The following is a 23,983-nucleotide window of genomic DNA, read 5'->3' on the forward strand; positions in this document are numbered from 1 at the left end:
GGCGTTACGATTAAATTCATGATAAATAGTATATTGATCCAAATGAGGTGAGGCCAATTGGAGTGGTTAGATAAGACATAAGGCTATAACTTTCTTATTTTGAGTTTTGTTCAAATCATTGTGGAAGGTAAGCCAAAAGTGTCCCGAAGTGTGTTGTGTGTTTCGTCGTTCCTCCAGTGACACATGTTGGGAGATTTAGCATAACTTTTTACTCAGACCTCCAAATGATCTGAAATTTTGAGGGAGTCAAGATAAGACATAGAGCTACAACTTTGTAGTTTACCACTTTTTCCAATTCGGACGGGAAGAGGCGTTTCTGAGGCGATCTTTGTAGAAGCTGTGCGCAGAGTAAGATTTGGTCCGAAGGTAAAGCGCACCCGCGGTCATGTAAGGACCGCACCCGCGGTCCCAGTGGTTCAGAAATTGATATTTGGTCGTAGGCTTGGCGCACCCGCGGTCCTTGGAGTGCCGCACCCGCGGTCTTGCTTTTTGGAGGTATGGTCGAGATTTAAAGTAACTTTTTGGATGATTTGACTTCATTTCTCTTTTTCTTTCCCCTTCAATCTCGTTTTTCTCTCTAAGGAGCAAGGGTTTTCTTCCATTTCAATTGCTTCCTACCTTTGATTCTTGGATTTGTTTGGATTTCCGACTTGAGATCGAGGTTCTCCGTGGTATAAGGAAGCTTAGGTAAGTTTTTGGTTGAGTTCTATCATGGTTTTGGATATGAGATGTTATAGGTTGATGTATTGGTTGGTTTAATGGATTGTTTGACTTGATTTTATGGATTTAGAGTTGATATTGGTGTTATTTGTGGATTATTGTTGTAGGTGGTGTACCAAGAGCTTATTTGAGGTGTTCTATTGGTTTGTAAGTGGAATTTCATCCTTTTGCTCACATGATGTTATATGTATTGTGTTTTAAAGGTTTTAAAGTGATATTCCCTTCAATTGATTCATTGTTATGTATTAGTTCCATTGCTATGTATATTGGAGGCATTTTATGTCTCACTATTGTTAAAAAGGGAATACAAGAGAAAAGATAGAGTTTGCGAAAGGACGGCTTTAAATGCTATTCAGAGTTCAAATGTTTCTATTGGATTGATAAATATATAGCCAGAGAATTGCATGCAATTAGATGATCATCGACCATAGGCTTTTATCCCTCAGAGTTATCGGTTTATATCGATAGGGATATTAGCACCAGAGCAGAGATACTATTGATATCAATCCAACCAGAGAAAAGAGAATACCATCGTATTGCTATCTATTGCTATTGCTATTGCTACAGTTATTGCTACAGTATTCATGTTTCAGAGTTGATGGTATTTATGATTTCAAAGTCATGTTTTACAGAGTATACTATTGTATCATTGCTATGTAAGAGTTCCACTTGCTGAGATTTATTCTCATTCCAGTTATTTCATGTGATGCAGATCAGAGTGGCGGCCCGGGACGTTGACTGTGGATTGGGGTCATATGCATACACCGTTGGAAGGAAGATTTTGGCCATGATCATAGCAAGGACGTTTTGTATTTTGCTTTATCCATTGAATGATCATGTATTGTTATTTTGTAAAGATGTTTAAAGAAAATGTATTTTGAAACTCCTTCCGTATTTTAAAGAAAATTATTTTTATTCCGCTGCGTATTTTATTTAAAGAGGTCAGGGGTGTCACATTTGGTATCAGAGCGGTGTTCTTCGGACCAACGCATATGACTTCGTCTACTTTCAACTGTCCGGGTATGTTTTCTTTGCATCTATCCATTGTTATCTATTGATATTTCTTTTGTGAGCACATTGTAGAGTAGAGGATGCCACCTAAGAGGAAAGCTGTAGAGGTTGTGATGGGTTTTTGGCTTCTGTGGTTGATGTGGATAGCATGGTTAAGTTGAATATTGATGATATTGATGAGATGAGAGAGGATATCCTGAGTTGTTCCTGCAGTGACGTCAATTTCGGGGACGAAATTCCTCTAAGGAGGGGAGATTGTAATAGCCGAGCCCGGTGTACGGTATGGTTTAAGATTTTGTATGATTATTGGCTATTTGGGTAAGTTTATGTATAGTTTGGATGTTAAGAGTTTCGAGTTATGATTTATAGTATGGTTGGTTATAGATGATGTGCAGTGTTATTGTAGCGGCGTTACGATTAAATTCATGATAAATAGTATATTGATCCAAATGAGGTGAGGCCAATTGGAGTGGTTAGATAAGACATAAGGCTATAACTTTCTTATTTTGAGTTTTGTTCAAATCATTGTGGAAGGTAAGCCAAAAGTGTCCCGAAGTGTGTTGTGTGTTTCGTCGTTCCTCCAGTGACACATGTTGGGAGATTTAGCATAACTTTTTACTCAGACCTCCAAATGATCTGAAATTTTGAGGGAGTCAAGATAAGACATAGAGCTACAACTTTGTAGTTTACCACTTTTTCCAATTCGGACGGGAAGAGGCGTTTCTGAGGCGATCTTTGTAGAAGCTGTGCGCAGAGTAAGATTTGGTCCGAAGGTAAAGCGCACCCGCGGTCATGTAAGGACCGCACCCGCGGTCCCAGTGGTTCAGAAATTGATATTTGGTCGTAGGCTTGGCGCACCCGCGGTCCTTGGAGTGCCGCACCCGCGGTCTTGCTTTTTGGAGGTATGGTCGAGATTTAAAGTAACTTTTTGGATGATTTGACTTCATTTCTCTTTTTCTTTCCCCTTCAATCTCGTTTTTCTCTCTAAGGAGCAAGGGTTTTCTTCCATTTCAATTGCTTCCTACCTTTGATTCTTGGATTTGTTTGGATTTCCGACTTGAGATCGAGGTTCTCCGTGGTATAAGGAAGCTTAGGTAAGTTTTTGGTTGAGTTCTATCATGGTTTTGGATATGAGATGTTATAGGTTGATGTATTGGTTGGTTTAATGGATTGTTTGACTTGATTTTATGGATTTAGAGTTGATATTGGTGTTATTTGTGGATTATTGTTGTAGGTGGTGTACCAAGAGCTTATTTGAGGTGTTCTATTGGTTTGTAAGTGGAATTTCATCCTTTTGCTCACATGATGTTATATGTATTGTGTTTTAAAGGTTTTAAAGTGATATTCCCTTCAATTGATTCATTGTTATGTATTAGTTCCATTGCTATGTATATTGGAGGCATTTTATGTCTCACTATTGTTAAAAAGGGAATACAAGAGAAAAGATAGAGTTTGCGAAAGGACGGCTTTAAATGCTATTCAGAGTTCAAATGTTTCTATTGGATTGATAAATATATAGCCAGAGAATTGCATGCAATTAGATGATCATCGACCATAGGCTTTTATCCCTCAGAGTTATCGGTTTATATCGATAGGGATATTAGCACCAGAGCAGAGATACTATTGATATCAATCCAACCAGAGAAAAGAGAATACCATCGTATTGCTATCTATTGCTATTGCTATTGCTACAGTTATTGCTACAGTATTCATGTTTCAGAGTTGATGGTATTTATGATTTCAAAGTCATGTTTTACAGAGTATACTATTGTATCATTGCTATGTAAGAGTTCCACTTGCTGAGATTTATTCTCATTCCAGTTATTTCATGTGATGCAGATCAGAGTGGCGGCCCGGGACGTTGACTGTGGATTGGGGTCATATGCATACACCGTTGGAAGGAAGATTTTGGCCATGATCATAGCAAGGACGTTTTGTATTTTGCTTTATCCATTGAATGATCATGTATTGTTATTTTGTAAAGATGTTTAAAGAAAATGTATTTTGAAACTCCTTCCGTATTTTAAAGAAAATTATTTTTATTCCGCTGCGTATTTTATTTAAAGAGGTCAGGGGTGTCACATTTGGTATCAGAGCGGTGTTCTTCGGACCAACGCATATGACTTCGTCTACTTTCAACTGTCCGGGTATGTTTTCTTTGCATCTATCCATTGTTATCTATTGATATTTCTTTTGTGAGCACATTGTAGAGTAGAGGATGCCACCTAAGAGGAAAGCTGTAGAGGTTGTGATGGGTTTTTGGCTTCTGTGGTTGATGTGGATAGCATGGTTAAGTTGAATATTGATGATATTGATGAGATGAGAGAGGATATCCTGAGTTGTTCCTGCAGTGACGTCAATTTCGGGGACGAAATTCCTCTAAGGAGGGGAGATTGTAATAGCCGAGCCCGGTGTACGGTATGGTTTAAGATTTTGTATGATTATTGGCTATTTGGGTAAGTTTATGTATAGTTTGGATGTTAAGAGTTTCGAGTTATGATTTATAGTATGGTTGGTTATAGATGATGTGCAGTGTTATTGTAGCGGCGTTACGATTAAATTCATGATAAATAGTATATTGATCCAAATGAGGTGAGGCCAATTGGAGTGGTTAGATAAGACATAAGGCTATAACTTTCTTATTTTGAGTTTTGTTCAAATCATTGTGGAAGGTAAGCCAAAAGTGTCCCGAAGTGTGTTGTGTGTTTCGTCGTTCCTCCAGTGACACATGTTGGGAGATTTAGCATAACTTTTTACTCAGACCTCCAAATGATCTGAAATTTTGAGGGAGTCAAGATAAGACATAGAGCTACAACTTTGTAGTTTACCACTTTTTCCAATTCGGACGGGAAGAGGCGTTTCTGAGGCGATCTTTGTAGAAGCTGTGCGCAGAGTAAGATTTGGTCCGAAGGTAAAGCGCACCCGCGGTCATGTAAGGACCGCACCCGCGGTCCCAGTGGTTCAGAAATTGATATTTGGTCGTAGGCTTGGCGCACCCGCGGTCCTTGGAGTGCCGCACCCGCGGTCTTGCTTTTTGGAGGTATGGTCGAGATTTAAAGTAACTTTTTGGATGATTTGACTTCATTTCTCTTTTTCTTTCCCCTTCAATCTCGTTTTTCTCTCTAAGGAGCAAGGGTTTTCTTCCATTTCAATTGCTTCCTACCTTTGATTCTTGGATTTGTTTGGATTTCCGACTTGAGATGGAGGTTCTCCGTGGTATAAGGAAGCTTAGGTAAGTTTTTGGTTGAGTTCTATCATGGTTTTGGATATGAGATGTTATAGGTTGATGTATTGGTTGGTTTAATGGATTGTTTGACTTGATTTTATGGATTTAGAGTTGATATTGGTGTTATTTGTGGATTATTGTTGTAGGTGGTGTACCAAGAGCTTATTTGAGGTGTTCTATTGGTTTGTAAGTGGAATTTCATCCTTTTGCTCACATGATGTTATATGTATTGTGTTTTAAAGGTTTTAAAGTGATATTCCCTTCAATTGATTCATTGTTATGTATTAGTTCCATTGCTATGTATATTGGAGGCATTTTATGTCTCACTATTGTTAAAAAGGGAATACAAGAGAAAAGATAGAGTTTGCGAAAGGACGGCTTTAAATGCTATTCAGAGTTCAAATGTTTCTATTGGATTGATAAATATATAGCCAGAGAATTGCATGCAATTAGATGATCATCGACCATAGGCTTTTATCCCTCAGAGTTATCGGTTTATATCGATAGGGATATTAGCACCAGAGCAGAGATACTATTGATATCAATCCAACCAGAGAAAAGAGAATACCATCGTATTGCTATCTATTGCTATTGCTATTGCTACAGTTATTGCTACAGTATTCATGTTTCAGAGTTGATGGTATTTATGATTTCAAAGTCATGTTTTACAGAGTATACTATTGTATCATTGCTATGTAAGAGTTCCACTTGCTGAGATTTATTCTCATTCCAGTTATTTCATGTGATGCAGATCAGAGTGGCGGCCCGGGACGTTGACTGTGGATTGGGGTCATATGCATACACCGTTGGAAGGAAGATTTTGGCCATGATCATAGCAAGGACGTTTTGTATTTTGCTTTATCCATTGAATGATCATGTATTGTTATTTTGTAAAGATGTTTAAAGAAAATGTATTTTGAAACTCCTTCCGTATTTTAAAGAAAATTATTTTTATTCCGCTGCGTATTTTATTTAAAGAGGTCAGGGGTGTCACAACACTTAACTGATGTCCACATCAAGCATTGTGAACAAACTGATCGCAACAGTGTACGAGTCAAGATTGTTCACAACAGAGTACGAACTGTCAGAAAAAGTTGACGCTGACTAAAAACAAGCCAACAGACACTTTTGATTGAACGGATCTATTTTTGATAGTATAAATAGAGGAAAAGTTAAATTCAATAATATCTATTATTTTTCACTGAAAAGATTAAGTTTTTAAAATCCTTCATATATCTGAGCGAAACCGAATCAGTTCAGCACATCTTAAAAGGATTTTATTTTATCATTTAAGGATCTAAGTTAGCATCATTGTGTATTACATCTATATAGCAGCTTGCAGACTGTCCATTAATCAGCTGATATACTAGGAGTTTCAGTTTGACAGGATTTAAGACCAAACTGAATCGAGATCTTACAAACTACTTGTATTATCCAAAATCTTCTAGTGCGAACCTTTCTAAAGGAATGAGGGGTAACGCAGTGGCTTCGATTCTCCAAACATCTGAAACATATCTGTCCTTTTTAACCTTCAGTTTATCAATTCCCATTCATTTGGCGATGTGTTCTAATTCGTCAATCTAGCCTTTTTTCCGCACTTATATGTTAGCAAATTGACATAGACACTCGAGAATATTCAGTTTAATTGTCAACCCATCTAAACTAATTGTGTCCAATGTTTATTCAAACCCCACATTCTGAATGCACAACCGATCCTACACACTCTAACATCAAATTAAGTACTTTTTAGGCTGAATTAACATGACAAAAATCAGATATATGTTAAATCAAATTAAGTACTTTTTAAGCCGAATTAAGTATTTAACTGTATTCCATGATAATTACGCAATATGTTTATTTAAATCTATAAATAACATTAAACATACATTCTAATGCATATTAATTATCTGGCAATACCAACACAAATTTCCTTCATTTATGATGCCCACAAGAAAATTGAGTATTTTCTCGTCAAATTTGATTATCGACGTGGATGAATGAGTTGCTGTCTATATCAAATTAAGTACTTTTTAGGCTATATTAAGTATTCAACTATATTTCATTATAAATACATAACATATGTATTTTAAAAAATAAATAACATTAATAACTCATCCTAATATACATATTATTTCCAATTTTCTCATCTCAATAAATTAGTATAATTTTAAAAAAATTTATCTTGTTACACATAATTTGATATTAATACAACTAATAAAAATAATTTATAAATTTATTAACAATAATAATTAGTTAAAATAATTATTTTTATGATAAAAATATATATCGAATTCCATGATAACTACGCAACATATATATATTTTTAAAATAAATAAAATTAATAAAACATCCTGATATACACATCTTATTTTCATTTTTCTCATCTCAATGAATTAATATAATTTATTGAAATTAGAATTACAATCCAAAATAATTAAAACAAATTTATCTTGCTACACATAAAAAAAATGTTATTAATAGTGAATAAGCCAAAATCGTTATTTTAATTATTTTTGTTCCCAAATATATAAACAAACAATTTCTAATTTACCTATAGCAAAACACTCACAAATACCAAAAACACACACACACACATGTGAATAAATACATATAATATATGATCTCTCAGTATTTGTAAACGTAGTATTCCAGTAGCTCAGAACGCAAATGGTGGTAACCAAAGAAAGAAGAGGCGTCGATCATACGAGTTATTGGCAAATGAAACGACTTGGAATAGCAGCAGTCAACATGAAAAGAAACCTTTCGTTTTCCAACTTTTTCCCTTCTCCCAATGTTGTTTGTCATAGTACTATGATAATACCAATGCTTTTTTTTCTTTCATAAGTGAAATCACTTGTTCATATACTGTTCATGAGCTTTCGTCGTACCAAAATCGCTCCTTTAATCTTTAAATTCTTAGTCTTTGGGTAGGCTTTAGTGGGGTTTGCTGACAGTGCTCTGTACGGAAGATTTCCTGGTGCGTTTTCTTTCCATTTTCCTTCGTCTTCAAGAAAACTTCCCTGTTAAGCTTTTTTATTTATTGTACCCCACTCTAGGTATTGGACTTGAATCTTCATGCATGGAACAATTTTGAAGTGATTTTGTCTCGGATGGTCTCTGTTTTCCGGAGTTTTTGATCAAAAGCATATTGGGAAGAAGAAAGTGATCAGTGCAGCAGCAGGACGATGGAGGGAAGGAAAGATGAGTTCATTGATTTGGTGCTTTCATGGTCTCTTGAAGAAATATTTGATGAGAATCTGTATAAAAATCAGGTCTTTGTTTCATTCATTTTATAACGTTGTTCATCAAGTGTTCAGAGAGTCGGAGTAACTTTTTTTTGTCGGTATGGTTTGGAGTCGGTTCGTTGCTATTGATTCTCTTTCAGATACCGATACAGGAAGTTCTTTTTTTCTTTGATAGATTTTTGGAGTAACTATCATTTGGGTGCCTTTTCTTTTAACATGGCTGTGCTTTTGCGTGCATCGCGTGAGAGTAGATGTTCAAATGAAATTAAGAGATTTGAATGTTTGGAATTAGCTTTTAGGGGTGTGAAAGTCATTATTATCCAACTCGCTATCTATTTTTGTTTCTTTGAAATTTATAACATTCTCGTTCGTTATTTCTCAAATACATTTTATGCTTGCCATTTAGGTGGAGAAAATTCCTCAATCATTTGAAAGCGTTGATCAATATCTTGGTTCTTATGTCTTCCCATTACTGGAAGAAACCCGAGCTGAACTTGCTTCGGCCATGGAAACAGTTTACAAAGCTCCATTTGCTGAAGTGGCTTCTCTAACAGAGTCAATGCATGGAAAACTTTTGCTTTCTGTTCAGGTCGATTGCTGGAGAAACAGGATAACCCTCCGCGGGAGGGAGCCTTACAGAACCTCGCCTGGTGACATTTTACTGCTGTCAGATTTGAAACCTGAATCTGATTCTGACCTTGGTCGTGTTGGTTGGAAATTTGTTCTTGCATATGTGACAAATATATCAGAGGATGAGAACGGAGATAACTATTCATCCACTGGTTTCAAAGTGAAAGTGGCGATAAGCATTGATGTTGGAGAGATGCAAAGCAAATCATTTTATGTTGTTTACTTAACGAACATGGCAACAAACAGAAGAATATGGAATGCTTTGCGAATGCGTAAAAATCTGAGGATTATTGAGAAAGTCTTGTGCAAGAATGAGTTGGTAAGTTACTTGCTGATTTGAAGGGATCAAATACATTGCAAACAAAGATACGTATGGTCAAAACAACATTACTGATCCTTGCTATCTCCATATCGCCCCAGCTTTGTGTCTGTTATTTGATTTAGTTTGTCATTTTTCAAAAATTTCTTCCACTGCTGAAATTACATAATGTGTGTGGTTGTGTATGTATATATGTCGAATCTTGAAATACTGTCTTTATTCTATTCGTAAAACATAGATTTAAATTTGAAAGAAGATCTCTGAAGGTTATGCAAAGTGTTCGCTTGAACAATGTTTTGTTAAATTTTTTTATGCCTGCAGGATGAGAATTTTTCATTTTAACGTAAATTCAGACATCCACGTGGGTTTTGTTTGATGTGAAATTTGTGTTTCTTAAAACCGAATTGCTTAGATTTGATGTTTATGTATGCAACAGGATGAGGACAATTGTGAATCTTGCCCAATCGGCTTCCATAGTCAAAGGGAGGTAAAATTTGAATCAACCATATCTTCCCGGTTAAATGAATCACAAAACAGTGCAATTTTGGCCTCTCTAGTTAGAACTGGATGTAACCACAAGGCTTCTGTGGAACTCATATGGGGTCCACCTGGGACTGGAAAGACGAGAACCGTAAGTGTTTTGCTTCATAATCTCTTAAGAATGAAAGTCAGAACTCTCATCTGTGCCCCAACAAATGTTGCAATCACCGAACTAGCTTCTCGCGTCATAAGCTTATTGAGAGATTCATTTCAAGATGAACATGAGATGTTTTTGTCTTGTCCTTTAGGAGACATGCTCATATTTGGGAATAAGGATCGTCTGAATGTTGACTCTAACATTGAGGAAATTTTCCTCGATTATCGTGTTGATAAGCTTATAGAATGTTTGGTACCACTAACTGGTTTGAAGCACTGGATCAGTTCGATGCTTGATTTTCTTGAAAATTATGTTTCTCAATATCACATATATGTTGCTAACGAGCAAAGCAAAGTCAGAGAAAATCATGAAGGTGAAATTCCGCAATCTGAGTTCAAAACAAGTTTGGAGTATGCTAGAGATCGGTTTAAACACATTGCAAATCCGCTCAGAGAATCCTTGTTAACATTTATCACTCATTTACCTAGAATTCTTTGGCAGAACTTTCAGAATGTTGTCCAACTCATGCCCCTTCTCGACTCAATCGAAACATTGTTGTTTGAAGACAGCTTGACATCTGATGAATTGGAGATTTTACTTTCAAGTCAGGCAATGATTTGTTCTGAGTCATCCTTTTTGTATATGAGAAATGAGTGCTTATCTACTCTAAAATCTCTTCAGTCTTCTCTAACAAAACTCGACCTTCCACCTGTGACGAGTAAAACTAAGATTTCAGACTTTTGTTTTCAGAAGGCTTCTTTAATATTTTGCACAACTTCATCCTCATACAGGCTACACATGGTGGATATGGAACCACTTAATGTAGTGGTCATCGATGAGGCTGCTCAGGTGAAGGAGAGTGAATCAGTTATAGCTCTTCAGATTCCAGATGTGAGGCATTTTATTCTGGTTGGCGATGAATGGCAATTACCAGCAACAATTATTAGCAAGGTTAGTTTGGTTACTTACCTTAGTATCTCATGGGAAAGCAAGCCTAATGGTTTTTTTTTCCATAACATGTTTACAGCTCTCCAAAGAAGCTGGCTTTGGAAAAAGTCTATTTGAAAGGTTGAGCTCACTAGGTCACTCTAAGCATCTCCTTAATATGCAATACAGAATGCATCCAGCAATAAGTCAGTTTCCAAATTCAAATTTCTATGACAACCAAATATTAGATGCACCTAGTGTCCAGAACGAGGGCTATCAAAGATGCTATCTTCATGGAAAAATGTTTGGTCCATATTCTTTCATAAATATTCTTGGTGGGAAAGAAGAGGTGGATGATGTTGGACACAGCAGAAGAAACATGGTCGAGGTAGCTGTGACATTGAAGATTGTGCAGAAACTCTTCAAAGGTGTGTTAAAGTCCCAAGGATATGTGAAAGAAATATTTCTACGCATATAATTGTTCTCTGGTGGTTTGTATAATCTCTTTATGCTTTATACATTCAGAGCAATCTGTTTGCGAATTTTCCTTTACGTGGAAAAATAATGTTTTCTTTTGTTTTCAAAGAAATTAGAGGATCATAAAATACACTTTTTTTTCTTTTAAGGATTATAAGTACATAAAAGTTAACTAAAAGATAGTTCAAAGACTTTCCGAATATTCTAATTACCAACATGATTTGATTACAATTGAAAAATCATGCATGCACACATTGTCAATTAGGGTCCCACATCCCTGAGTGCAAATTATCTAACCATATTAACTTGAACTTATCATTTTAATGGATTGATCTTAATGTTGTTCGTGTTGAAGAACATCCATGATCAGAAACTAATTTTATACTCAAGAGTCGAGGCACATGGGAGGAAAATAAGAAAATGTTTGTCATGTTAAGTCTACCTCTCTTTAACCTCCGTACTCCATTCTACATTTGCTCTTTTGCATAAAAAATGACATGCACTGGACTCCTTGAGTGCCTATGGACAGTCAACTTACTGTTATCAATTGATCCTTGCTTTTAATTATTAGTATTTAAATATTTGGGATTTTTTTAGGGTGAAGGGTCCTGGGGGTTGCTACTTTCTCCCGTGGCCATCCATCCTTTGATACGTATTTTCATACTAAGCTGTCTGTCTATGTATTAATAGCGTGGAATGGCTCAAAAGAGAAACTCAGCATTGGTGTGATATCTCCCTATGCTGCTCAAGTTGCCGCGATTCATGATAAGATTAAACAGAATTATGAAAACCTTCACGGGTTTATGGTTAAGGTGAGGTCCATCGATGGGTTTCAAGGTGGAGAAGAAGATATTGTTATCATATCAACGGTAAGGTCTAATAGAAATGGGTCCATCGGATTTTTGTCTAATCCACAGAGAATCAATGTCGCCCTGACAAGAGCTCGGTATGTGATCAAGCAAAGTTTCTCTTAGTTTTTAGTGATATCTTGTTTGATTATAAATTTGATTCACATGGGTTCTATTTCTTTTAGTCACTGTCTCTGGATCTTAGGAAATGAAGGAACTTTGAGTAAAGTTGATTCAGTTTGGGAAACATTGATACGTGATGCACAGCGTCGTCAGTGTTTCTTTACAGCGAATGATGATTATGACATTGATAAAACTATTATAACTGTAAAGAAAGAGCTAGACGAACTTGAAGATCTACTCAACGGGGAGAGTATAGTTTTCAAATATGCAAGATGGAAGGTACTATTTGTCATCGGCTGCTATTTTCAGTGTGTATGGTGTGACATGAACATTTCATCTGTTAATTCTGGCAGGCCAAAGGATTTTATATCATCTGAAATTCTTTTTGTCCAGTTTTTGTTAATTGCATAAGATCTATTCATAGGGGTTAAATTGATGCATGATATGTAGAAATTATGCTAATGCCTCTCTGTTGCCTGGTCAGTTATCTCTGCATTAATCATTGTAAATTTAATTCCATTGGTGGTATATTAGTGTATTGATATAATTTGGTTGTTTTCTTATTTCTGGTCTACAAACTAAAATTTTGCTTTTCACACCATTTTCTACATTGATATGTTTTAATACTGATTTAGTATAAGAAAACAAATTATACCACTGAGAAAGATTCTTTTGTGATGCTTTCTTTATCTTCCATTCCTTCAGGTAACATTTAGTGATAATTTCCGAAAATCTTTTGGAAAACTGAGAGCATCCCACATAAAGAAGTTGGTCTTAAACATATTGCTTAAACTTTCCAGCGGGTGGCGACCCAAGAAAATTGATGTGGATTTGAAATGTCAGAGCTCTTCATATGTTGTGAAACAATTCAAAGTTGAGGAATATTATGTTTTGTGCTCCATTGATATAATGAAAGACACAACATGGACACAATTTTTGAAAGTTTGGGACGTGTTGCCTCATGTGGAGATCCCAAAATTGTTGAAACGACTTGATAGCATATTTGCCATGCTGACAGATGATTTTATTATTCGCTGCAAGGAGAAATGCATAGAGGGGTATGTTCTTTTGTTTGTATTTTGTTTAGTTTGATATTTATGTTCTCTGATCTGCCTAATCTTTTGTACTAGAAATGGAAACCTTGTGCTAGGTCAGTTTCTAAATCAATCTTGTAGGATTTGTTTGTAATATCACCTGTTAGTCCTGTTTTTCGAAATTTTCATAAACTAAACTAACTCTACAAAATTCACTTTTGTTTTAGAAATTTGGAGGTTCCAAAGATTTGGTCCAGTTCTGATGTTATTGTTCGATTTAAGATTCTTGATGATACCAAATCCAGCATAAATTCGGCCGCTGACAGTAGAAATTATGTTGAAAATTCCAGAGTGAGTGAAAGCTTACTTTTAATGAAATTTTACTCCCTGTCTTCTGGTACTGTGAATCATTTGCTTTCTGACCACGAGGGTAGAGAAGTTGAACTCCCTTTTGAGGTCACTGAAGAAGAGCGAGAGATAATAATATTTCCTAGAAGTAGCTTCATATTAGGTAGATCTGGCACTGGGAAGACAACTGTTTTGACTATGAAGCTGTTCCAGAAGCTACAGCAGTACTGCATTGCTTCAGGGGAATCTATAGCAACACCGAACAAGATATCTGCACGTGATAGTGATGATAACATTCACTGCCGAGGTCCATCTATCTTGCGCCAATTATTTGTCACCGTGAGTCCAAAACTTTGTCATGCAGTCAAACGACATGTGTCTCTGCTCAAAAGGTGTATAGTGTTCAGTATTTGGCTTTGTCATTGTGTTTTCCTTTTATTCATATTTCTGTAAATTCCATCTAATCCAAACGCCGAGTGCTTTTGTTTTCGGTTGGCTTTACATCACATCGAAGTTTATAATCATTATTCTGCGCGAACTGCATGATCTACTATGTGTTTCCACGGCATTTTTTGTAATTATTTGCATGCTTTTCAATGCTTTAATCATTACGACATCCATGCAAGTAGTTAACATATTTCTGATATTTATTTGCACATAGCTTTGCTACCAAAGACTTCTCAGCCAGCAGCAGTTTCACCGACACTGATGATATAGAAGAAATGACCGAATTTAAAGATATTCCGGACACATTTGTTGGCATTCAACCTGAAAAGTACCCGCTTATCATCACATTTCATAAATTTTTAATGATGCTTGATGGTACTCTGGGTAATTCATACTTTGAGAGATTTCATGATGTCGGAAACTCCTCTCAATGTGAAGGTAGAAGTTTCAGATCTGTTGCTCTCCAAACTTTCATGAGGAAAAACGAGGTTACGTTTGACCGTTTCTCGTCCTTCTATTGGCCTCATTTCAATACGAAGTTGACAAAAAACTTCGACCCTTCTCGAGTGTTTACTGAGATTATGTCTCATATAAAAGGTGGTCTACAGGCAGGTGAAGCATGTGATGTTAAGAGAAACAGGCAGGACTATGTTTCATTATCTGAGAGCAGGGTATCCACTTTAAATGGCGAGAAGAGGGAGGTGATTTATGATATATATCAGGACTACGAGAAAATGAAGATGGAGCGCGGTGAGTTTGATGTTGCCGATTTTGTAATTGACATACACCTTCGGCTAAGCAAGGAGAATTTAGCAGGTGACAAAATGGATTTTGTTTACATTGATGAAGTGCAAGACCTTAACATGAGGCAAATCGCTCTTTTCAGACATATCTGCAAAAATATTGATGAAGGATTTGTTTTTTCTGGCGATACAGCTCAAACAATTGCCAGAGGGATTGACTTTAGGTTTGAAGATATAAGATCCTTGTTTTATAATGAATTTGTCATGAAATCCGAAAATTTTGCATCTGCTGGAAGAGGGGATAAAGGACTTATATCAGATATTTTTAGAATGTGCCAGAATTTTCGCACTCATACTGGTGTGCTCAGATTAGCGCAGAGTGTTGTTGATCTCCTTTACCATTTTTTCCCACTATCTGTTGATGCGTTGTCTCCTGAGACAAGTTTTATATATGGAGAGTCACCAGTTGTACTAGAGCCTGGCAGCGATGAAAACTCAATCATAACAATTTTTGGATGCAGCAGAAATGAGAGTGGGAAATGGGTAGGTTTTGGTGCTGAACAAGTCATACTGGTTCGTGATGACTCTGCCAGAAAGGAAATTTTAAAATATATTGGCCGTCAGGCTCTCGTGCTCACTGTAGTAGAGTGCAAGGGCCTTGAATTTCAGGTAATCAATATAATAATTATGTTTGAACTCCATGAAAAATGGTGTGGAATTGGGAAGCCGTGGCTTGAGGTTATTGAGGTGGATGCTCTTCATTAGTCAGTCTTTCTTTTTTTTTCCCCTCATTCATTTTATTCTTTAATCTTGAATGCTAGGACGTGCTGCTGTATAACTTTTTCGGCTCTTCACCTCTAAGTAATCAATGGAGAGTATTGTACGAGTTCTTGAAGCAAAAGGATCTGTTTGATCCAAACTTTTCAAAGTCATTCCCATGTTTTAGCCATTCGAAACATAGTATCTTATGTTCCGAACTGAAACAACTATATGTGGCAATTACACGAACAAGACAAAGATTATGGATCTGCGAAAATAATGCAGAGTTCTCCAAACCTATGCTTGACTACTGGCAGAGATTCGGACTCGTGCAGGTCAGAAAACTAGACGATTCTCTCGCAGAAGGAATGCAAAGGGCGAGCAGCCCAGAGGAGTGGAAATCACAAGGAATCAAGGTTAGGCTGCTCTTAACTTTGTTTTTGTTTTGTATTCCATTATACTGTTAATTTGATACAATGTGCTTTTGTAGCTCTTTTGGGTGAAAAACTATGAGATGGCAACCCTGTGCTTTGAAAGAGCTGGAGAAGCAACATGGGAGAAAAGGGCCAAGGCTTCTGGGCTTAGAGCATCTGCTGATCATATTCGAATTTCAAGTCCCAGTGAGTCACGAATAATGATTAGAGAGGCTGCAGAATTATTTAATTCTATTGGGAGAGCAGTTTCTGCCGCTGAATGTTTCTGTGATTTGGAGGAATACGAAAGAGCGGGTATGATCGAGCTTAATATGGCATATAATCTATCAGATCTAACTTGTAATATAGTTTTAGCGAAGCAGTCTCCGTTTGTTTTGTTGCATTTCCCATTCTGGTCCTTGAAATTGGAAAAAAGAATCTCTAGACATCAGGTGTTATTCCATTTCTGCATGAACCAACTTTTTCTGTCAATATACTTCATATTTTTTTACCTTGAGCAGCGATGCTCTGAGCTATGGCATAGATAAGTATTGGTGAAATTAAATAATTCTTGTTGATGTCAGTCCCCCTTTATTTTTATTGTTGGTTATGCTATTTGCACATATGACTTAACCTTAGGATTCTCAGTCAGGAAAATCATGTGCAGTTGTGTGTACCTTTTTGATATGTGAATTGAATTAAATTCTGTAAGCTATTGAAACTTTGTGGTGGGGAGATGCTGAAGTTGTTTTGATCTGAAATTTATTGGACTCCCGTTTAGCATGGTTTTTCTTATCGACATTTTTACTGTGTCAAATGATTTTCTTTTTGTTTTTTGTTTTGGGTTGAAGCTTTGCTTTTATGATGTATATTAAAAATCTATGCTCCAGGAATGATTTACCTCCAAGAATGTGGTGCATCGGAGTTAAGAAAAGCCGGTGAATGTTTCACATTAGCTGGTTGCTACAAAACTGCAGCAGATGTGTACGCCAAGGGAAATTTTTTCATGGAGTGCCTGTCAGCTTGCACCAAAGGAAAACTTTTTGATATGGGTTTACAATATATAGAGTTCTGGAAACAGCAGGCACCTTGTAATACTGAAATTATGACAAAACTAAGGGAGATTGACCAAGTTGAGCAGGAGTTCTTGAAAAGCGGTGCTTTGGAGTACCACAGCACAAAGAATAATGTATTGTTTATGAAATTTGTCCGAGCTTTTGGTACTATGGAATCCAAACGCAGTATCTTGAGGTCTTTAGAGTGCCTTGAAGCGCTTCTAAGTTTGGAGAAAGAGTCTGGAAACTTCAAGGAGGCAGCAGATGTGGCAAAGCTGATGGGAGATATTCTTAATGAGATTGATCTGCTCATGAAGGCTGGGTGTTTCGCCGAAGCCTCCATGCTCATCCTTTCTTATGTAATTTCAAACTCTATATGGGTGTCAACAACTCAAGGTTGGCCTTTGAAGTCATTTCCTCATAAGGACGAACTCTTAGGTAAATTGATGTCCTCTTCTAAGAAGGTTTCAGGAAATTTTCATGCATCCATTTGTGCAGAGGTCAAAATTCTGTCACATGAGAGTATGAACTTGGCTGAGTTGATGCAAAGTTACATTGCTTCAAAACGAGGTGAAAGACGCACAGGAGAAATTCTGTGTGTTAGAAAACTACTAGATGTGCATTTTCAAATCCATGTGGCAAAATATGAATTGGATCATGAATTGCCCGATGATCTAAAAGGTTACTCTGAGGAAAAAATTTTGAGGAACCAGGTCTCTGTCAGAAGCCTTGTTTATATTTGGGACTTGTACAAGGTAAACAGTTTGGAGATCATAGAATGTCTTGGTTATCTTGAAAGAGGCGATACCCACAAATTCAAAGGTACAATAGAGTTCTGTTTGCATTATTTTGGTGTGAGGTGGTCACAAGACTCAACTGTAGCCTGTCTTTTGATGAACCCTGATGCTAAATGGGTTGAAAATGTGAATAAGTCGTTTATTCACCGGAAGAGAAAGTTGGTGAGTCTTCATGCTCATCATTTTGTGTCAGCAGCTCAAATATACTGGCGCCAAGAGTTAGTTTCAGTTGGACTTCGGGTATTGGAGGCACTTAAGTCATTTTTTGCGATGAAGCCCTCGTCCATATACTGCCAAGGCATATGCCTAACTTTCATTTATGATATAACAAAGTTCTTGATGGAGTCGAAATCACTTGTCTTAAAGAAATCTGAAGACTGGAAGTTGCAGGAATTCCTACGACTATCTACCAAGTACTTTGAAATTGTTTTCCCTTTAGACCCTCGACAGTCTTTATCAGCAAACATGATCATTCTTAGGGAAACTGAACTTTCCAAGGCTTTACTGGAAGAAATCATCTTTAGAAATATCAGCACAAATTGTTATCTTACTTATAGACAAATAGGAGAAGTGTTGATGATATGGCTAGGGTCTGGCAAGCCAAAACACCATCTCTGTGAGAGGATGGCTAAAAGTGTACCTGACAACTCGTATTGGAAAACACTCATTGAGATCCTCGGTGGCATCATCAGGCCAGAATCTTCACAGGCGTCTGGCTCTAGCAATCTGGCACCACAAGTTCTTCCTGATACCACTTCAGGGAATGGAATCATACAATCAGGAAGTTCAAATAATTCTCCATCAAGCAGCACCACAGAATCTCTTAGTAATATATTTCTTAAAGCTCTTGAAGAAACTTATATGTCCAACTGGAAGGTACGCTACTATATATCACCGAAATGTTTCTTATATCTTTTGGAGCGTCTTTTGATATTGGCACCTCACCCTCGTGGCTGTTTTTTCACCTCAAAATCATCATTTGTGGAGTGGATTGTAAGCCAACAATCGGATGCTAATCCAAGAGACAATTTAGACAGAGACATGGGATCTTCTCAAGAAAGCATTATTAATTTCATGAAGAGTGTGGTTCAACATTTTCTTTATGAAAACGTGGTTGATACTGGAGAATGGATCAGGCGTTCCAACATTGATTGCAACTACTATTTTCCAGTGCTAGTGCAAAGATTGGTTGTGATTCTATGTTTGGTGTATCTAAACTCTGAAATGCCCCTTAATATACTATTTAGGCTGTTGCACAGGCCTGATATAAGATCCCAACTTAGAAGAGAATTTTATGATGCTGTCTTACGTGGACAGAGGAATAATACTTCACCTGAAGCGACAGTTGCTGCAGCATTCAAAGCTATTCAGGATCCTGTTGTGATTGTAACCTTGAGAGAGCATAATTTCAAGTTTGTGTGTCCTGATGCCATTTTTCTGGACCTCAGGTTATTTTCATGCAAAAATGACGTCTTTAATATGTTGTTTCCGAGGAGCACTGAAAAATCAAATGCTCGAGTAACTACAGTTGAAGATAAGGTGACTGAATCTGGCATTGGGCTTCCTCAAATTGGTCAAAATCAAAGTAAGAGTAATGCTGTGAAATCTTCAGAAATGATACCAAAAACAGATTCGAACTCAAGTTCAGAGAACACAAAGGTTGACCTGCAAATGACATGGGGATTTCTCGCGGACATATCTGACATGTTACTGTCTCGTAGAAGTGAAAATAGCGGAAACATGGAAAATGTTGCACTGAAAAAGAAGGTAGCTCTGAAATGGTTTCTATCATTTAGCTTCTTGACTGATACGGATTGTCTAATATTATAAATTGCCATATTTTCAGGTACAGGAGCACACAAATATCTTAGCAGCTGCGGTCTTTCAGCTAACTGAGCAGAAATCTCCTTCTAGTGTAACGGATGAGAGCATGCGTGAATCCACAGACACGATAGAGGAATTGAATCTGCTTTCATCTATGCTAGATACGAGGTTGGTTATCATATCAAATTGGCGAGAAAAATAGCAAAAAGCAAAAGAATCAATCACACACAGATTGTAAACACACCATAATATTTTATATTTTTCGTCTTACTTACAATCATTGGCGCCAAAACTCTTAATATTATTTTTTATGTTTGCATTGAAGAGTATATAATTAAATCGATTTCTCTTAACAAATGCCATAATTTCATAATTTTCGAGAGATCACTGCTAGCATATTGATTTTTGTGCCATGAACTCTGTACGACAGTAACGTTGAACTGGAATTAATGCAGTAATTTGGATGGTCAAGACATTTCTGTGATGGGAGAACTTTTGAAGAGCTTAGAGTCCAGAAGGCCTCGACTAGAAGACTTGTTATCAACTGTACTCGACACGAACTCGACTCTTGTATCCGGTGAACAGATTGATGAGAAAATTTCCCACAATCACCTTGAAGACTCCGACGCACCTAAAGATTTTGAGTTTGATAATGTAAAGAAGCCCAGCAAGCAGGCAACTGAACCTGTCACTCGTGGGAAAGGAAATAAGAACAACAAGAAGAAGGCTAAGAAAGGGAAAAGGAGGTAAAAAAAGTAAGCCATGTAAAATCTTCCCTTATCCATTCCCAATTGCTTTATCTCCTTGATGTTTGGATTTCAAATTATCAGTGTGTTTGATGGTATTTGGTGGCAGCCTTGATCCTTTTCGGGCCGATAAACAGTTGCCTCTGTTGCTTCTCATATTTTATCATGGGATTCTTTGCAGATACTCTTTTTAAGCATGTTACTATTTTGTATAAAGTTCTCTTTCCTTGTGATTTCTTGATAATCATTAATAGGACTCTATTCGTTCAATAGTGGAAAATAGAAATATTGGCATTGAAAATGCAGATTTGTTATCTCACCATGATTCCATAGCTCCACTTTTCTACTGAAATAATCCTCGGTATTCCTTTTCAACTTCACAACAGAAAATTTTCAACTTTTGACACAAAGAATGAATTAATCATGGATTTGCATGTATGATGATGTTGGCTATATATTTTGCTCGGTTGCTCTTTTCATAATGTATCGAAATATGAGTCATTTTTACTATACCAAACTCTCGAAACTTGTTTCGAACAAGAGCTTTGTTCGGATTGTAATCCTTTATAATATTCGATTCAACTTTGGTTTCGATGGGAATACTTCAAACGTGTTTTTGTTGTTATTATCGAGCGAATTTTAATTTATTTAATTATTAGAGTTGCAAATATAAATTTTACTTTATTAAGCATAAATATTATAATCTTATTTCTTAAATTATTCAACATATCTATATTGTATGTATTAATTAAAGTTAAAAGCCATTTTGCTAACTATTATTAAAGTTAAAATTTATTTTGCAACCATCACGCTTATAACATTTTTTTTTATTTTTATATTTATTTATTTTATTTTCTACGTGTCATTTCTATTAAAAAATTAATACATTTCATTTCAAATTTGATATCCATTAAAGATGACCTAACCCGAGTCCGTCTGGAAACGCTAAATACCTGAGCTCATTTATAAAGATACACTGGCTCACGTGTGATATATTTAAGACAAAGTAAGAACCATCTAATACAAAGCTCGAAATATTCTCAGCTGCGGAAAGCTTTGCAAGGAGGGAAGGCTCGACTATCTCAGTTGCGGAAAGCTTTGCAAGGAGGGAAGGTCTGGATAGTCGAGCCTGTTAAGGAAACTCTACAGATCAGAAGGGATTAGACACATCAGCCGTGACTCAAATTCTGGAAGCATCAATGGAAAAATTAATGGAAGAATTAGTGCTATCAAATCTCAACCATGATTATGATTTTCCTTTATTTATTCTTTTGTCTAAATATAGCACTTTGCAACTTCAAGAACTCCTCTGTATATATATGCACTGTATGATTCAATAGAAAATCAAGCGAGAGAAAATCATTCTCTTCCAATTTTTCTCATGGTATCAGAGCCATATACCAGCAAGCTGTGATATCATTCAACCAAACCAAAAAATGTCTAGCCTAGTTAAAACTCAGGAGCCACAATTGAGCATCCAAGCATTTCACCAATGCTCTAGCTTGGTATCGGCAAAATTAAACTCCAACAATTACTTGCTATGGCGTTCTCAAATCATACCTCTTGTTCGCAGCTTAGGAATACTTCATCATCTTCACTCTGATGAAAAACCATTTGCTGAACTTGAAAATGACAAAGGAGATATAGTAGTAAATCCGAACTATTCTCCGTGGATTGTCAATGATGGTCTTCTTCTCTCTTGGCTTCTTGGCACGATGAGAGAAGATACCCTTGGCCTAAATCTTGACGCTGAAACAGTGTATGAGCTATGGTCCTCTCTTGAAGAACACTTGCTGCCGGTAACTATTGAAAAAGAGGGACATCTAAAACATCTACTAATGACGCTAAAGAAAGGGTCACAAGCAGTAGATGAGTATCTGAGAGAATTCAAGGCAATATGTGACATGCTTGCTGCAATCAAGAAGCCTGTTAGTGACATTGACAAAGTCTTTCAATTTGCTAGAGGCTTGGGGCCAAGGTATGAGAACTTTCGCTTAGCCATGCTTTCTAAACCACCTTACCCGTCCTTTGGTCAGTTTGTGCTAGCACTTCAGGGACATGAACAAGCCTTGGCTGCTCAAAGAGAAGAAGAAAAGGTATTTCTTGAACATGCCCAAGCCTATTTTAGCCAACGTGGACGAGGACAAAATGGTAGAGGTGGTAGAGGTCACTTCAATTCCAGAGGAAGGGGCTTTACTCCAGCTGGTCGTTACAATCCACAAGATAGACGCAACAACAACCAGAAACAAATAGGGCACTTTAACCATTCTCAAGCCGAGGATAAAAGTCAAATCGAACAGCCAACACAACTTTCAAATAACTCCAACAACAATGAAAAAGAACCATGTCAGATTTGTGGCAGATCCAACCATGTTGCAATTGATTGTTGGCATAGATTTGATTACTCCTATCAATCTGATGATCTTCCACAAGCACTAGCAGCTTTAGCTGTTAATGGATCAAATGATGAAACCTTTTATGTTGACTCAGGTGCCACTTCTCATATGACCAATGATCCAGGTAAACTCTTATTTGCAAAATCATATAGAGGAAATGACGTCATTTATGTTGGAAATGGAGAAAGTTTGCCTATTACTCATACAGGAAACATATGTCTCAATACTAAGATGGGCAGCTTAAATTTGAAGGATGTTCTGGTTGTCCCTGAATTGAAAAAGAATTTATTATCAGTTGGCAAACTTGCTTCAGATAATTTGTGTACTCTTGAATTCACTGCATCTGATTTTGTTGTTAAGGACCGATTCCAAAGAACAGTAGCGAGAGGACATAAGAAAGGGCAACTCTATGCTCTGGAAGAAACTTCTCAAGAGGCTTTAAATGCAATAAGGAAAGGCGGCTCTTCTACTAGTATATGGCATCAACGTCTTGGACACCCCAGCTCCAAAGTTTTACATATCCTGAAAGAAAAGAAAATTATAGATATTGTCCATTGGATATCTAAACCTACAATATGTGTTAGTTGTCAAATGGGAAAGAGTTGTAAACTTCCTTTTCAAAAATTAAATAAAACCTTGACACATCCTCTTGAGAAGATACATTGTGATTTATGGGGTCCTGCACCTTTATCTTCTAATCAAAGTTGTCGTTATTACGTGATCTTTGTGGATGATTTCTCACGATTTACATGGCTTTACCCTTTAAAGAAGAAATCCGAGTTTTTTGATTGCTTCATAAGGTTCAAGAAATTGGTTGAAAACCAATTTGACAGAAAAATTAAAATATTTCAATGCGATGGTGGAGGTGAATTTAGCTCTAAAAGGTTTATATCTTCTCTATATGATTGTGGAATTGACATTCATGTCTCATGTCCTGGAACTCCTGAACAAAATGGAGTCGCCGAAAGCAAACATCGCCACATTGTTGAGATGGGTCTAACAATGATGTTTCATGCCAACATGCCTCTTTCTCTTTGGGTTGAAGCTTTTCTTGCAGCAGTTTATTTAATCAATCGATTGCCATCTCCAGTCTTGCAGAATGACACTCCATACTACAAAATTTACAAGCAACATCCAAATTATAGCAGCTTGCGGGTGTTAGGATGCCAGTGTTTCCCATCACTTCGATATCGGGGTGGATCAAAATTTACCAAGAAGACTTATCCTTGTGTCTTTGTTGGTTACAGCTCCATTCATA

The 23,983-nt window shown here is 36.8% G+C and overlaps 1 protein-coding gene across 1 annotated transcript; it reads left to right on the top strand.

The window, feature by feature from the left end:
• Nucleotides 1-7,630: 7,630 nt before the first annotated feature.
• Nucleotides 7,631-20,562, top strand: LOC140813970 (uncharacterized). Its single transcript, XM_073172806.1, has 15 exons — nt 7,631-7,934; nt 8,014-8,229; nt 8,609-9,151; nt 9,588-10,739; nt 10,816-11,143; nt 11,883-12,138; nt 12,226-12,442; nt 12,869-13,221; nt 13,425-13,937; nt 14,207-15,404; nt 15,557-15,910; nt 15,985-16,222; nt 16,798-19,526; nt 19,606-19,751; nt 20,039-20,562. Exons 2-15 carry the CDS (start codon nt 8,143-8,145, stop codon nt 20,331-20,333), a joined length of 8,409 nt encoding a protein of 2,802 aa, XP_073028907.1. The 5' UTR covers nt 7,631-7,934; nt 8,014-8,142; the 3' UTR covers nt 20,334-20,562.
• The last annotated feature ends 3,421 nt before the right edge of the window (nt 20,563-23,983 follow it).

The sequence above is a fragment of the Primulina eburnea genome, chromosome 15 (genome assembly GCF_022965805.1).
Source record: "Primulina eburnea isolate SZY01 chromosome 15, ASM2296580v1, whole genome shotgun sequence".
Lineage (NCBI taxonomy): Eukaryota > Viridiplantae > Streptophyta > Magnoliopsida > Lamiales > Gesneriaceae > Primulina > Primulina eburnea.

What these genes read in the sequence shown, in the direction of transcription:
- LOC140813970 (XM_073172806.1), top strand. Translation starts at nt 8,143, where the DNA reads ATGGAGGGAAGGAAAGATGAGTTCATTGATTTGGTGCTTTCATGGTCT. An exon ending in CAGCAACAATTATTAGCAAG is followed by an intron (nt 10,740 to 10,815) that starts GTTAGTTTGGTT and finishes ACATGTTTACAG; the next exon opens with CTCTCCAAAGAAGCTGGCTT. An exon ending in GGAAATCACAAGGAATCAAG is followed by an intron (nt 15,911 to 15,984) that starts GTTAGGCTGCTC and finishes GTGCTTTTGTAG; the next exon opens with CTCTTTTGGGTGAAAAACTA.